Source organism: Delphinapterus leucas, chromosome 5 (assembly GCF_059928025.1).
Source record: "Delphinapterus leucas isolate spDelLeu-1000000601 "Yukka" chromosome 5, BTC_Dleu_Yukka2, whole genome shotgun sequence".
In the NCBI taxonomy this organism is placed as follows: Eukaryota; Metazoa; Chordata; class Mammalia; order Artiodactyla; family Monodontidae; genus Delphinapterus; species Delphinapterus leucas.
This window is the reverse complement of record NC_143133.1, coordinates 100944106-100958462: the sequence shown is the minus strand read 5'-3', so window position 1 is coordinate 100958462 and position 14357 is coordinate 100944106. Positions and strand designations below refer to the sequence as shown.

The 14357-nt window shown below is 39.7% G+C and overlaps 2 protein-coding genes across 23 annotated transcripts in view; one reads left to right on the top strand and one right to left on the bottom strand.

Annotated features, from left to right (window-relative positions):
• Positions 1-14357, top strand: part of SLC10A6 (solute carrier family 10 member 6) — a 32919-nt gene that overhangs the window by 1410 nt on the left and 17152 nt on the right. For all 3 annotated transcript variants that reach the window (XM_022561668.2, XM_089912257.1, XM_089912258.1), the window contains exons 3-4: positions 10113-10231; positions 11802-11890. In XM_022561668.2, the coding sequence (XP_022417376.1) occupies positions 10113-10231; positions 11802-11890 (208 nt within the window). The remainder of the gene's footprint in view (positions 1-10112; positions 10232-11801; positions 11891-14357) is intronic.
• PTPN13 (protein tyrosine phosphatase non-receptor type 13) overlaps positions 3176-14357 on the bottom strand; it is a 264276-nt gene continuing 253094 nt past the window's right edge. For all 20 annotated transcript variants that reach the window (XR_016393354.1, XM_022561623.3, XM_089912233.1 and 17 more), the window contains one exon: positions 3176-14357. This exon is cut by the window's right edge. The gene's annotated coding sequence lies outside the window, so the exon portion shown is untranslated.

Genomic DNA, 14357 nt, shown 5'->3' with positions numbered 1-14357 from the left:
GTAAGTTACACTAGGGAAGCTCAGCTGTCTTCCCCTGATAGCACTCTGCCAGGGATGGGGGTGGGGATGGGGGGGACTGACACCTTCGCTTTAAAAACTCTGCCAATCTAGGTAGACAATCCATTGGGAAACATTTTACACAGACTTGTTCGGTCCCAGAAGGACTTTCCTTTCTGAACTTAAAATTTACTTTGCTGTGATTGTCCTCTGTTTTACTGTCAACTACTTTTCTGAGTAGAGGGGTTGGGTTCATATGCAACAGTGAAAGCAGGTCTCCTTCCTCACCCAATGGCCCTTCCTAGGCGTGAACCCATTCTCACCCACACTGATGGCTTTAACAACAGTCCTGGTTTCGCAGTCTCCCAGGACATAGGTTCAGAATCCCAGGAAGCTAAGGATACTGGTTGGTAGCTATTGTAGTGGTGGTGGTGGCAGCGGCATAACCAGAAGGAGGGCCTCATGGCTCTAATCAGCAAGTGATGCCCGAGCACCTACTTTATGAGATAAGTATTTTGGGGGACGGGATAAGGGAGCTTTAGGGGTATGTGATAGATGTATCCTGTTTTAAGTGGCTATTGAGTTGACTTGGGGAGCAGCACAAAGACTTATGACTAAATCTGTTCTTTCTTGTTGTTTTGCAGATGTTTAACATTCATTACTAGAATCTCATTCCTTTCATTTAAGCCAGTGACCTTATTTCCAATTATGGTGTAGATAAATACCCCAGGAAGCATTAAGCTTTATCATTCACTTACATTTTAATGAGATTGAATTAGTCACAGGTATTTTGGAGTACTTGTTTTGATGGGGAAAAGAGCATTTGAGGAAAAAACAGAGGAGTCACAACTGGAGAAAATGACAGGGCTAAAAACAGTGGTCTTTCTAGAATCTTTGCTTACTTCTGAACAAACTGTTTCACCTTTTGCCCAGAGAAAGAACTACTTATAAATTTAAATCTCTGTTCAATGTGTATGTCATTTAGTTGAGATTTATTATACAATGAATGAATCAGAGGTGCTGACCGTGCTGGGAGTTGATGTTAGTGAGTCAGCGGCAGGTATGGGTTTCTAGTTTCCTGCATGTGCTGAATGTTTAGCATATGGAACTTATTTCACCTATAAATTTTAATGGGTTCATGCCAAACAGACCAATAATTAATTTTCATATGGCTATGTTTCTAGTTACCCACTTATCAAAGATTTGAAATGAATCACTTACTTCGCTAATTTAACCCCCCCCCTCCAGGGAAAGTGGCGGGGGGTGGGGTGGTGGTGGTGTGAAGAATTGGGAGATTGGGATTGACATGTATACACTAATATGTCTAAAATGGATAACTAATAAGAACCTGCTGTATGAAAAATAAATAAAATTAAATTAAAAAAAAACCCTAATGTGCACTGCTAATTCAAATTCAATTAAGTTGACCATTGACATAATAATTGGGAAATGATAAATATTCTTTACACAAAGTCCATATAACAGTGATAAATTCCAGGGCCTGAAAGTTTTTGGAAAGAAAAAGGAAACATAGTTATTAAGTACCCTGACAGGCATGGGGTCTATGCTTTCATGTATTTTCTTTCCCTTCTTTCTTGGCTCTCAAAATAACCTTGTAAATGGCCTTTTATTATTCTGAATTTTACAGCTGAGAAAATTGTGTCTCAGATTGGTTAAGTATGTTGCCAAATGCTACAAATGAGTATGGCAGAACTCAGATTTAAAAGCACATCTGTTTCTCATCAGCCTGAAATTTAGGCACTTTCTTCAATGCCATTTATTAACACAACTAGATCTTCTGAGCAGGAACATAAGTCGTTAAGCAGTGTTCTCAAGCACTTCTGTTCTGGGAAAGAGAACATTTATTACCTTCATCTCTTATTAGCCAAAATTATAATAAAAACACCAATTAACAGGAAGTCTATAAAAGATAAAGCTCATTTTACTTCCCTTAATTAGCTTTTAACTTTGGTCAAATTATTTAACCTATAAGCTTCATTTGTAAAACATGTTAAAATCGCCTATTCCCCACAAGGATGTATTTTAAGGAGGAAATATGTATGTTGGATGCCAGGCACATAGTAGGTATGTAGTAAATATTAGCTACTTTCCCATTTTTCTTATAAAATTTTGATTTTGAGACTCACAAACAAAACAAAAAACAAGCATAAAATTTAAATTCTAAGAAATGAAATTTTAAAATGGGGACTAAATATTAGATTTTCAAAAGCTTATAGATACAAGAGTAATAAATCTTAATTCTCAGTAAAAATTGCAAATAGGAAATTCAGTATTATCAAGTGAAACAATCTACAAGTTCACTATGTTTTTCTTACTTGGTTACCAACAAAAATAACTTAAGCAAAACTCACTAGGCAGTCATTGATAGAAATTTTGTTTTTCATACTGGATAAAATCCAAGAGCATTTAGTACAACATCTTCATTTTACAAATGAGGAAATTTAGATTTAGTGCTCTTGAGGTGAGCGCTAAACCTAAATGTGTTTCTCATGCCTTAACTCCGTGCTTCATTCAATTTACTTGCAGTTCTCCATGCGTTCCCACCAAACAAGGAGTTTCACAATCAACATGTTTGAACCAGTTTCTGCATTCTGAGTATCTGATGCTGACACCGGTCATCCTCCCAGTCACCTGGACTCCTCATCTTTGCAGTCCCTCCCCACCCCATGACTCCCCTTCATGCTCCACTTTCTTTAGTCAGTCCTCTGGCTAGTACTGTGGCCCACCCTCTTGATGTCACCCATAGCTATTGCTTCCTATCTGTCCACTGCCATCACCTCAGGTCAGGCACCACAGTTTCTTTCTTGGCCAGTTGCAGTATCTTCTCAATGTTCTCTCTACCTTCAGTCTTTCCTTCATGGTTTTGTAGTAAGTGGATAAGGCAGGCTCTGGGGTCAGACTGCCTGTCTCTATATCCTGACTTGGGACCTCTTTCTGTAACTGGAAATCATAGTACTTCCTTCATGGTATTGTGAGGAGAAAAGGAACATATTATACATGTAAAGGCTTCTCAACACCTGTTAAATTGGATAGAACCTAAGCCAGGTCTAACTGACTCCTGCAGGTTTATTTACCATTAAACCCTTAAGCATAACAGGTCTTTGGTCAAAATGGACTATTAACTGTTTTTTTTTTTTTAAGATTTTATTTTTATTTATTTATTTATTTAGGCCGCGCTGGGTCTTAGTTGTGGCACGCGGGATCTTTGTCGCAGCATGTGGGATCTAGTTCGCTGGACAGGGATTGAACCCCGGCCCCCTGCATTGGGAGCAGAGAGTCTTACCCACTGGGCCACCAGGGAAGTCCCTAGTAACTGTTCTTTAAACATACCCAGCACTTTTCTAACTTTCTTTTGCCCATTGTCTTCACAGGCTGCAACAACAGCTGGCCTGATCTGTCTCCTCCAATCATCCATTATAACTGTTCTGGAAAACAGTTGGCCTACATGTATGAAGAGCCTTAAAATTATCTTGCCCCTGGACTGAGCTCTGCTGATCTTGGCAGGGCTCTCTCACATGTCCGGGGACTGGCTAAATGTGGACTGATCTTGGATGGCCTCAGCTGGGACAATTGGGCTCTCCTCCCTGTGGCCTCTCATTCTCCAGCAGGCTAGCCTAGACCTAACCACATGACAGTGTCTGGGAAGCTTACAAGGTCTCTTGAGGCCTGAGCTTGAAAGCAGTTCACCATCACTTCCACCACATTCCAGTGGCTAATGCAAATTGCAAGGCTAGCCCAGATACAAGGACTGGAGAAGTAGATTCTGCCTCTCAATGGGGTGAGCTGCAAGGTCACAGTGCAGAGGGCATGGAAAAGAGCGGGAGAAAGAACTGGGGACATTTTTGCAATCTACTATACTAAGGATGGACAGAATTCTTGCCTTGGACAGTAGGACATGAAAACTGAGATCTGGCAGTACAGTGTCATAGTTAAGTGCACCAGTCTGGAGCCAGAAAGTAGATCTATCCCTTACTAGCTGGGTCCTCTTGGCAGGTTATGTAAATTCTCTATGCTTTAGTTTCCTCACTTCTAAAATAGGGAGAAACATAAGTTACCTCATGGATTGTTGTAAGGATTGAATGAGTTAATATATATAAAGTGCTTAGAGTCTTACTGGCACAAAATGCTGTATGAGTTATTATTATTATTATATGGGTCAGGCAAAAGAGCACTGTGTCAGGGGCCTGTGTTTTAGTCTCTGCTCAAGGAGCTGTGTGTCTTTGAGCATACCTTTCTGGACCTGTTTCCTCATTTGTAAAATCATTGGGTTAGACTTTCTGAGGTCCCTTTTTCTTTTACTTTTCCATTATGGTTTATTACAGGATATTGAATATATTTCCCTGTGCTATACAGCAGGACCTTATTGTTTATCCATTCTACATGTAATAGTTTGCATCTGCTAATCCCAAACTCCCAATCCATCCCTCCCCTGCCTGCTTCCCCCTTGCAATCACAAGTGTGTTCTCTATGTTTGTGAGTCTGTTCTGTTTCTTAGATAAGTTCATTTGTGTCATGTGTCTTTTTTCTACTGTGGTAAAATATACATAACATAGCATTTACCATTTTAACATTTTTAAGTGTACAGTTCAATGGCATTAAGTACATTCACATTGTTGTACAATCATCACCACCATCCACCTCTAGAACTTTTTCATCTTCCCAAATTGAAACTCTGTATCCCTTAAACAATAATTCCTCCTTCCCTTTAGGCCCTGGCAACCGCCATGCTACTTTCTGTTTCTATGAATTTGACTACTTTAGGTATCTCATATTAGTGAAGTCATAAAACACTTGTCCTTTTGTTTCTGGCCTATTTCACTTAGCATACTGTCTTCAAAGTGCAGCTATGTCGTAGCTTGTGTCAGAATTTCCTTTCTTTTTAAGGCTGAATAATAATCTATTGTATGCATATAAGACATTTTATTTATCCATTTATCCATTGATGGACACTTGGGTTGCTTCTTCCTTTTGGCTATTGTAAGTAATGCTTCCATGAACGCGGGTGTGCAAATATCTGTTGGAGTCCTTACTTTCAGTTCTTTTGGGTATAATCCAGAAATGGATATGAGGCTTTTTTAAGTTTTAAGTATTTTGTGACAATAGGAAAAGAAAAGCAAATTATAAAGTCTAAGCATCCCCCTCTCCCACCCCAGTTTTTAGTGTTTCTCTGGAAACTATTTGGCAGAGATGCCTCTCCTCTGTCCCATAGCACTAAATATGCAATGCTTTCTTGTCATCTATCAGAGGACACTGCAGTAGCTGGGCTACTTTCAGCCTCACTAGGTCTCTGAGCTCCTCCAGGGCTTGTTCCTCTGCATGCTTAGAGCCAGCCTGGTGGTGGCAGGGGCTTGATAGATGAGGGTGAATGACTGAAGGAAAGTTTCTGATTGCTCGTGTGTGTTACAAAAACTTCTCTTGAAATGCAATCAGTTTATTGGTACAACTCAGGACAGCTCCCACTGTCTTTAGTTTGATAACTTTTTTTTTTGGCCATACCATGTGGCTTGTGGGATCTCAGTTCCCCGACCATGGATTGAACCCTGGCCCCAGCATTGAAATCCTGGAATCCTAACCACTAGGCCACCAGGGAATTCTTAGTTTGATAACTTTTGTTATACGAGGTCTGTTCTTCTGTGAGGACGTGTTTGTGTCCTCAGCGGCAGAGAAAGGATTCTGACCACTGGTGGTGGTAGAGCCTGAGGGATTCAGTGGCCCAATTTGACTTTTGAACTTTAAAGGAGCTCCTGATCCTTTAGCAGAAACCCTGAAACTGGGACTTCAGATTCTTCAGATCTGTCTGACAGGGCCTGGTGGAGAACTGAAGATCATCTTGAGAGACAGAACTTAGATTGAATCCATGTGACTTAGTGTGTTTCTATAATGCTATATACCTTAATTTCCTTGTCTATAAAATGAAAATAATACCTACCCATAGGGTTGTTTTATAGACGAAAAGAGAAAATGTATGTAATGAGGTCTGATACTTAGCAGGTGGTGTTCAATAAATGCTGGTTACCGTTCTTGAGAAGCAGCAGACAGGAGTAACATTTATATTTAGGGATGGAAAACCTGGCCTTGAACTCTTCTCTAGGCCCAAGTCTGTTGATCTGATCTTATAGCATATTCCATGTCCATCTGACTGCTTAGATAATTTAAAATTATTTTTTCAGTGGGGAAGCAAGTGTGTACTTTCATAGTTTTGAGTGTCAGAGTTCTGAGTGTATTGGTTTCAAACTAAAACAACAGGCGTATAACTTAAACCCCAATTGCAAAATGGTATACTTATCGACACTACATTTTAATATAATGCATATATATGTAATTTCCATGTTTTAAAGGAGGTTCAGGATTTACCTGTTTGTCCAGACTTGCTTAATCTGCCCCATTATTCTCTGTAATAGTTTGCAGATGGTGACACCATTCTTCTTAGTGCAAGTGGAATCTTGTTATACTGAAATCAGATTTTGCCAACAATTTTCCTATATGTGAACAGCCAAGAGACCCAGTTGACCACATCCTCTGTTTATGCTACATTGGAATTTCATGGCAGTAAAACAAAAGGTGTGACTATCCAATGCATTCAGACACGTTCACTTGTGCTTTTCCAGCTTGGCAGAGCACCAAGGTCATCTGTTGCCTTCCTTGACCATTACTGTGAACATTATGGGCATGGAGTTGTATAAAGGGTGGAAGTAGTAACCTATGTAATCAAGGATATAGAATCAGTCTGATATAATCTCACACTTTGCTTCCCACAGTCATGAATCTTACCTTTCTGGTGTTTGAGCCATAGCCATAGAGGAGGAAAATTCTCTGCTAGTTCTCCAGAAGTTCAAGATCAAAGTGATGTAATATGGAATTCCTTTCAGGATGTGGTGATATGAAGAGCCAGGAATGTAGCACTATCATAGACTAGGAATTTGGAAAAGCGTTCCAGACACACACTATTCTTGAATACAAAGGTTTGAGAGCTGTGGCAAGCTCCTTTTCTTCGTTAATCTGCTCTCTAGTTAGGAAGAAGACTTTGCTCAAAGTAAGCATTCTTTGTTGTTTTGTTTTTTGTTTTTTTTTTGGTACGCGGGCCCCTCACTGCCGTGGCCCTTTCTGTTGCGAAGCACAGGCTCCAGACGCGCAGGCCCAGCGGCCATGGCTCACGGGCCCAGCCGCTCCACGGCATATGGGATCCTCCCGGACCGGGGCACGAACCCATGTCCCCTGCATCGGCAGGCGGACTCCCAACCACTGTGCCACCAGGGAAGCCCAAAGTAAGCATTCTTAATAGAATAATTTTAAATCTCATATGGAGTGAAATATATGCAAGAACTGCTCAGAAAAGTTTGAAAAGAAAGACTTATGTGGAAGTGTCTGCTCTGTCGTATACAAAAATACACTATGAAAACACCATAATTAAAACAGTCTGATATTTGCTTAGGAAAAAAGGACATTTTGAACACACTTGAACGTATATATAATATATAATGAAGTTGGCACTTCAGTTTAGTGAAAAATTGTTTATTTGGAAAATTTAACACACTTGCCTCTCAATATAGAAGACAATAGATTAGTTTCATACCTTATACAATATAAATTTTAGATAAGTTAAAGATATAAATGTAAAATATAAACCTATGAAAAAGTAAAAAGTGGGGGCAATATTTGAATAACCTCAGGAGAGGGGGAAATCTTTAACAAGGCAAGGAACTTAGAAACCAGGAAAAAAAAAGGACAGATGGACAGATTTGACTATCTCACTGTTATTTATTATGGCAAAAGTCATAAGCATAGTAAAAATATAAAATAACCTTGGCAAAAATATTTGTATTACATTTGATGATATGTACCCTAATTTTAAAGTAGCTCCTACAGGTTGAGAAAAGAAAAATCAGACAAGAAAGGCTGTTGAGAGGGGATATCCAAGAGGTTAATAAACATGAAAGAAAGCACAACCTTGTATAGAGTCAGGTGTATAACAAAAGAAGAATGAGACGCAGTTTTCAATGTTCTCATGAGAACTGAAAGGGATTGATTGCCTCCAGTGCAGGCAAGATTGTGAAATGCAACAAGCTCTTTTGAAAATAATCTAGAAGTATCTATTAAAATAAAAAACAAACTTTTGACACAGCGATTCCACTTTGGAGAATCTATTTTACAGAAAGAGAAGAATTATTTCAAGTGAAATATATATAAGAATGTTTAATACATTGCTTATAATGAAAGAAAACTCAAACAATATTTTCAGCATTAATGGAGTGATTGAAGAAATTATGGCATATTTATGTTGTACTCTGCAGTTCTTTTAAAAAGAAATGAGTTTGTTGTATCTGTTGCCCTGAAACATGCCTATGATATTACTGTGGAGAAAAAAACAAAAGCAACCAAGCTGCAGAGTAAGTTGCTTTGAAAAGAAAACGACAAAGCCTCTGTTCTCTAAACAGCAGCTATGAAACAGGATTGTTTAAATGAAAACAAAGAGGAGAAGGGATATATACAAGTATTTGTGAATTACCTAAGTCTGGTTTTCTGAAAGGGTCACCAATTAGTTAAATATCTGACAGTGCATCTTTGGGCTGGATTCCCAGATGGGAGATTGTTGGGTCAAAGAGTAAACACATGTGTAATTTTGCTAGATATTACCAAACTCCCTCCAGGGGTTGTGCCATTTTGCATTTAAAAAAATAATAAATTTATTTATTTATTTATTTTTGGCTGCGTTGGGTCTTCATTGCTGCACACGGTCTTTCTCTAGTTGTGGCAAGTGGGGGTTACTCTTCGTTGCGGTGTGCGAGCTTCTCATTGCGGTGGCTTCTCTTGTTGTGGCACACGGGCTTACTTGCTCCGCAGCATGTGGGATCTTCCCAGACCAGGGCTCGAACCCGTGTCTCCTGCACTGGCAGGCAGATTCTTAACCACTGCACCACCAGGGAAGTCCTCATTTCACCAGCAGTGACTGAGAGTACAGAAGGAGTATTTTTAATATCATTGAAATATAATGGTTGCTGCTTTGCTGGGAATATAAACATTCTTCTGATAGAAAATGTCAAAGTTATCACAGACAGATTATTTTATAGACAGGGTAATTAGATGGAAACATTGGTGATTCATATTATGAGGAAGAATGATGTGTAACTTGCAGGCCTGATCAAGTGCTGGAGGACCCTTGCTATCTCTGCAGCAGACCTTAGTCCTACAAAGGGTCTCCTTCCCCTCCTCGCTGGGCTGGGAGGTAGTGAGCCTCAGTTTCTAGGCCATTTGTACCGTTAACACAGGTTGGGCATATACTATGTGCAAGGCAGTCTGCTGTGAGAATTTAAACTATGAATATTAAAACCTTCCAAGACTCTTGAAGCCTAGTGTTGAAGGGAATAAACACTTGCTTTACCCCTGGGTTGTGTTGTATAATGTTCCGTGTGCCTCACCTCATCTGTAGAGCAGCATTAATCATGTCTATAAACAGTTTGTATGTGCTTAAACAGATTGTGTAATGTTTCCCAGTGATTTAAACATAAGTATTTTGTTGGCCTGAAGAATATCTCATTTCCATTTACCTTATTTCCCCTAATTTTATGATTGATTTTGTTGCTGGTTTTTTCACCCAGATAGGGACAAAATCCTATAGAGACAGAAAATAGATTCCTGGTTATCAGGGGCTGGGGGGAGAAGGGAATGGGGAGGGACTGCTAATGGGGTGGAGCTTCTTTTTGGGGTGATGAAAATATCCTGGAAATAGAATAGTACAGTCACATATACTAAAGATACTTCAAAACGAATGAATTTTATGGTCCATGAATTATATATCAATAAAGAAGAACTGTACAAGGAAAAAAATGAATCCTTATAGTGACTAGCAGAATATTTAGGATGAGTAAATGCTCATAAAATATGAGTTAATTGATAGATGGCAAGAACTGCAGGAAATCTTTTTCTAGACCACAAATACAGTCATCATTTGTTGAATAATAAAACAGGAGACAGTTTCAAGTAACTTACCCTACATAATCTCTAAGAAGTTGTACCCCAGGAGTTGTTTTTGGTAAGGACTAAATTCTTCATTTCAAACTTTCCCTCTTAAGCATCTACTTTAATTTTACTTTCAGCATCAGTATGACAACTTGTTCCACAGTGGTTGCCCTGGGAGTGATGCCACTCTGCCTTTATCTCTACACCTTGTCCTGGAATCTTGAGCAGAATCTCACCATTCCATATCAGAACATAGGTCTGTATTGGGCTTGTGACATGAAATAGTAATAGTAATGGTGATGGTAATAATAATAGCTGTTGTTTACTATGTGTCTCCTTTATACAGGGGTTTAAATATGTTATCTAATTTAATTCTCCAAATAACCCTACAGTATAGATTCTATTACCAGTCCCATATCCTGTATTTTCAGAATTAGGGAGGTGAAGTAACTCGACCAAGGTCATGCAGCTGTTAAGTGCAGACTGGAATTCTGACTCACGAATCTGACTGCAAAGTCCAAGCTCTTAACCCCTACAACGGTTCACTTCTGAAAACAAAGCCAGAAAACTTACTTACTAAAAAAACCAAACAACCGTTATATAATTCACTAGAAAGCAGTTAGACTCATTATGACCCACAGGTGAACTGAATCACAGTGGCTCTAATGAGACCTTAGTTCCCTCAGCCCCACCTTTTATATCACCTGTGGCCTTGACTTCTTTACTGATCAACATAAATGATTCCTATTGAGTATTAAAGCATATCCACATGTCACAACCACACCCATAGCTCTTTCATTATCTCCTTAAACTCTGAGAGCTCTGTGGACTCACTAGGATTGGAAGAAAAACTTGGTGAGATGATATGTCTATTCTGGTTTTATCAGAGTCTTCGGAGAATTGGTAGAAACCATGATTCGTAAACTCCAAAGTGTCAATCTGGAGTCTCAAGTAATCACTTGGAGAGCTTACAACCCATGGCCTTTAGTTCAGAACCATGAATAGAGCCATGTCCTGATAACAGGTGAAGCCCACTGAATTTGTAAAACTTGAGTGAAATCTTAATTTAGAAATCATGATTTTATGTGCAACTTTTTCTTATCACTAAATTATTTAATATATTCTGTTTTAATAATATACTCTAAAAGGCACTTGTAAACAATTAAAGCCCCAAATATGAGCAACTCATATGACTTTGGAGCTAGTATTGCAAGTGAGCAGATTTGGAAAGTAGCACTGGAAAATGTCAGTGTATGGATCCTGTTGGCAAGTAGACCTCTGCTCTGTTGAGCCTGTCTTTAGTCACTTGTGTTAATTAAAAGATGTATTTCTCTACCTGCCTTTGGGTTACCTGGCTACACTTGGAAATATAAGAACTTCCTTTGGTTTCTGTAACAAATGCTGTTTTTGTCTTGTAATAGATATTCTTTACCTTGCGAAGCAAATCACCCATTGGCTTCAAATGGAGAAATAATAGCTATAGTTGTAGAGTGGTGACCCCATACGCAGCAACCAAAGAATTTTGCAGACATAAAAGGGTCCTCCTGTTTTCTAATCTTTACATTTTCAGTTGTCTCTAAAATTCCATGTGGTTGTTGAGGGATTCTGAGAGAAATGAGAGACTGTTTGTGACGGCATTCAGTGGTATCATATACCCTTCAAAGATTGTCTTCTAAACATTAACAAACATTTTTTTGGAGGTGGATGCAGAAATAAAATGCATCTTGAATTAAAGCTTTTATCTAATTGAAATAGACATAAATTGTTGAGAAATGGGTGGTCAGGGTGAGAGGGGATACCATCTGACAGATTTTTCTTCTCTTTAGGAATTACCCTTGTGTGCCTGACCATTCCTGTGGCCTTTGGTGTCTATGTGAATTATAGGTGGCCAAAACAATCCAAAATTATTCTTAAGGTAAGCAACTCCATGGGACAGTTAGCACACTTCAGAATCAGAGACTTCACAAATAGACATAGGCAATGACCAGAACAAAGGGGCCAGTCAGACACGGCCCCACACCTAGCAATTTTCTTTATGTGTTCTGCATTTTTGGATCCAGCCACCATATTTCCTCCACTCTAAGCCTTGCTTTGTCACTCCCATGGGCCCCTACACTGAGGCGTATGACACCCTGCAAAGCATGGAACTCGTGCTTTAGTGACAGAAAAGCTTAGGCCTGCGTGTGGCCAGAGAGCACCCATTTGTTCACAAGGCTTCACACAGGTGCTCTCAAGCAAAGGCTGTTCAAATCTGCATGAAATGGGGCCCATTGTTTATGAGTGTGGCTGGCTTCCTGGAACAGCAGGATGAAGGGCTGTCTTTCAGAAGCATTCCTGGGTGAGCCTCTAAAGATGGAGTTTGTACACACAAACAAGGGCTGCTGACCACACGAATAACTGTCAGAATGAAATCATCCAGAATGCACTGAGGAGTCTGGCCCTGGAATGGTGGGAGCTGGAACCCTCTACCTCCTCTTGACTTTCCAGGGTTGTCTTTTGTCTGCTGGGGAAACAAGCCAATGTCCTTGTTAAATGGCTTTTAAAATTATGTGGCTTACACAGCACAGGGAGATCAGCTTGGTGCTTTGTGACCACCTAGAGGGGTGGGATAGGGAGGGTGGGAGGGAGACGCAAGAGGGAGGAGATAGGGGGATATATGTATAGCTGATTCACTTTGTTATACAGCAGCAACTAACACACCATTGTAAAGCAATTATCCTCCAATAAAGATGTTTAAAAAAATAAATAAATAAAAGAGGTTTTTAAAGACGGAAAAAAAAAGTTATGTGGCTTGAGAGGATGTGTTCTCAACAATGGTGTCCATCTCCTAGGGTGTTGTCCATTTTTCTGATTATGTATTGTTTTAGAAGATATATACTTTTATTATATACTGCTCTCGTGAAGATTTAAAAATGTTTTAGTTATTTTTTGCATTTGTAAAAAAAGATGTTTGGAGCTGATTGGAGGTTTGGCAAATAAATGTCAGTTCATTTTAGTTTGGGGTTTATGGTTTGGTTCAGTTTAAGCTCTTGATGTTTGGCTCTACCTGACAGAACATGCCACTCCATTTGCCTGCACGAATGGATGCTGCTTCCCCAGTTTGGCACAAGACTGAACAACTCCCTCTAGTCCTCCGATGAGATGGAGAACGAGAAGAGGGGTTGACAAGCAGACAAATTAGCTGGACACAGGGAGCTTAGATGCTGTGCGTCCGGATTGCACATGATGACTTTACTGTTATTTCAGTAGGAGAAAATTTCCAGTGTGGCAGCGTGTGGTTATAATTTTGTTTACAAAACAGGAGGAGAGAGTATGATCATGGGAACCTCTTACTTTTCTTACTTTTCAAGTACTCTATCTTGGAGTACTTTCTTAAAAGGGCATCTAACAAAAAAAATAATGATTTTGGTGTTTCCAGATCCTCTACTAGGCCATCAGTGTCAGTGGAGAAATCAGATACATTTTCTGTATGTCTGTAAAGAGCAAATTAAAAACCATTTGGCTGGACTTCCCTGGTGGCGCAGTGCTTAAGAATCCTCCTGCCAGTGCAGGGGACACAGGTTCGAGCCCTGGTCTAGGAAGATCCCACATGCTGCGGAGCAACTAAGCCCGTGCGCCACAACTACTGAGCCCACATGTGATAACTACTGAAGCCCGTGCACCTAGAGCCCGTGCTCCGTGACAAGAGAAGTCACCGCAATGAGGAGACCGTGCACTGCAACGAAGAGTAGCTCCTGCTCACTGCAACTAGAGAAAAGCCAACGCGCAACAACAAAGACCCAACACAGCCAAAAATAAATAAATAAACACCCCCCCCCAAAGAACTACCCAGCTGAGCCCAGCCCAAATAAAAAAAACAAAAAAAAACCAACAAAAAAAACCATTTGGCTATTCCAGAGGTGCGGTGGCAGAAAATATTTAATAATATGGTAGAAAGTTGACTGAGGATTTTTACAATCAGAGGCCTTTGTGTGTTCCAGCATCTTCCCATTAGGCAGAGGCCCAGTCTTTCCCTGTATTTGAGCAGTAAAAATGATCCCAGAACACATCTTTGGTACATTGGGTTGTTTTTATTTTGTTTCGGTTCCCCATGACCGTCTTTCTCCACACCCTGAATCACTTCAAATCAAGGTTGATGCTGAACTGGGCACATAGTTTGCTGTTTACATGATGTGAATGGGAGCTTGCCAAGATCCTGACTTTCCCCCACATATTCTGGGTCTTGCTTCCTCTTTATCTGGTTTAAAACTCTGACCACTGGGAAAAATTTTTGTTGAATTTTTTTTGTTTCTATTAAACAACAAAAGCAAGAGACAGTATTCATTTGGGAGAAGATATCAGTATCTTCAATAGTATCTCATTTTACATTAATATTAGCTCAG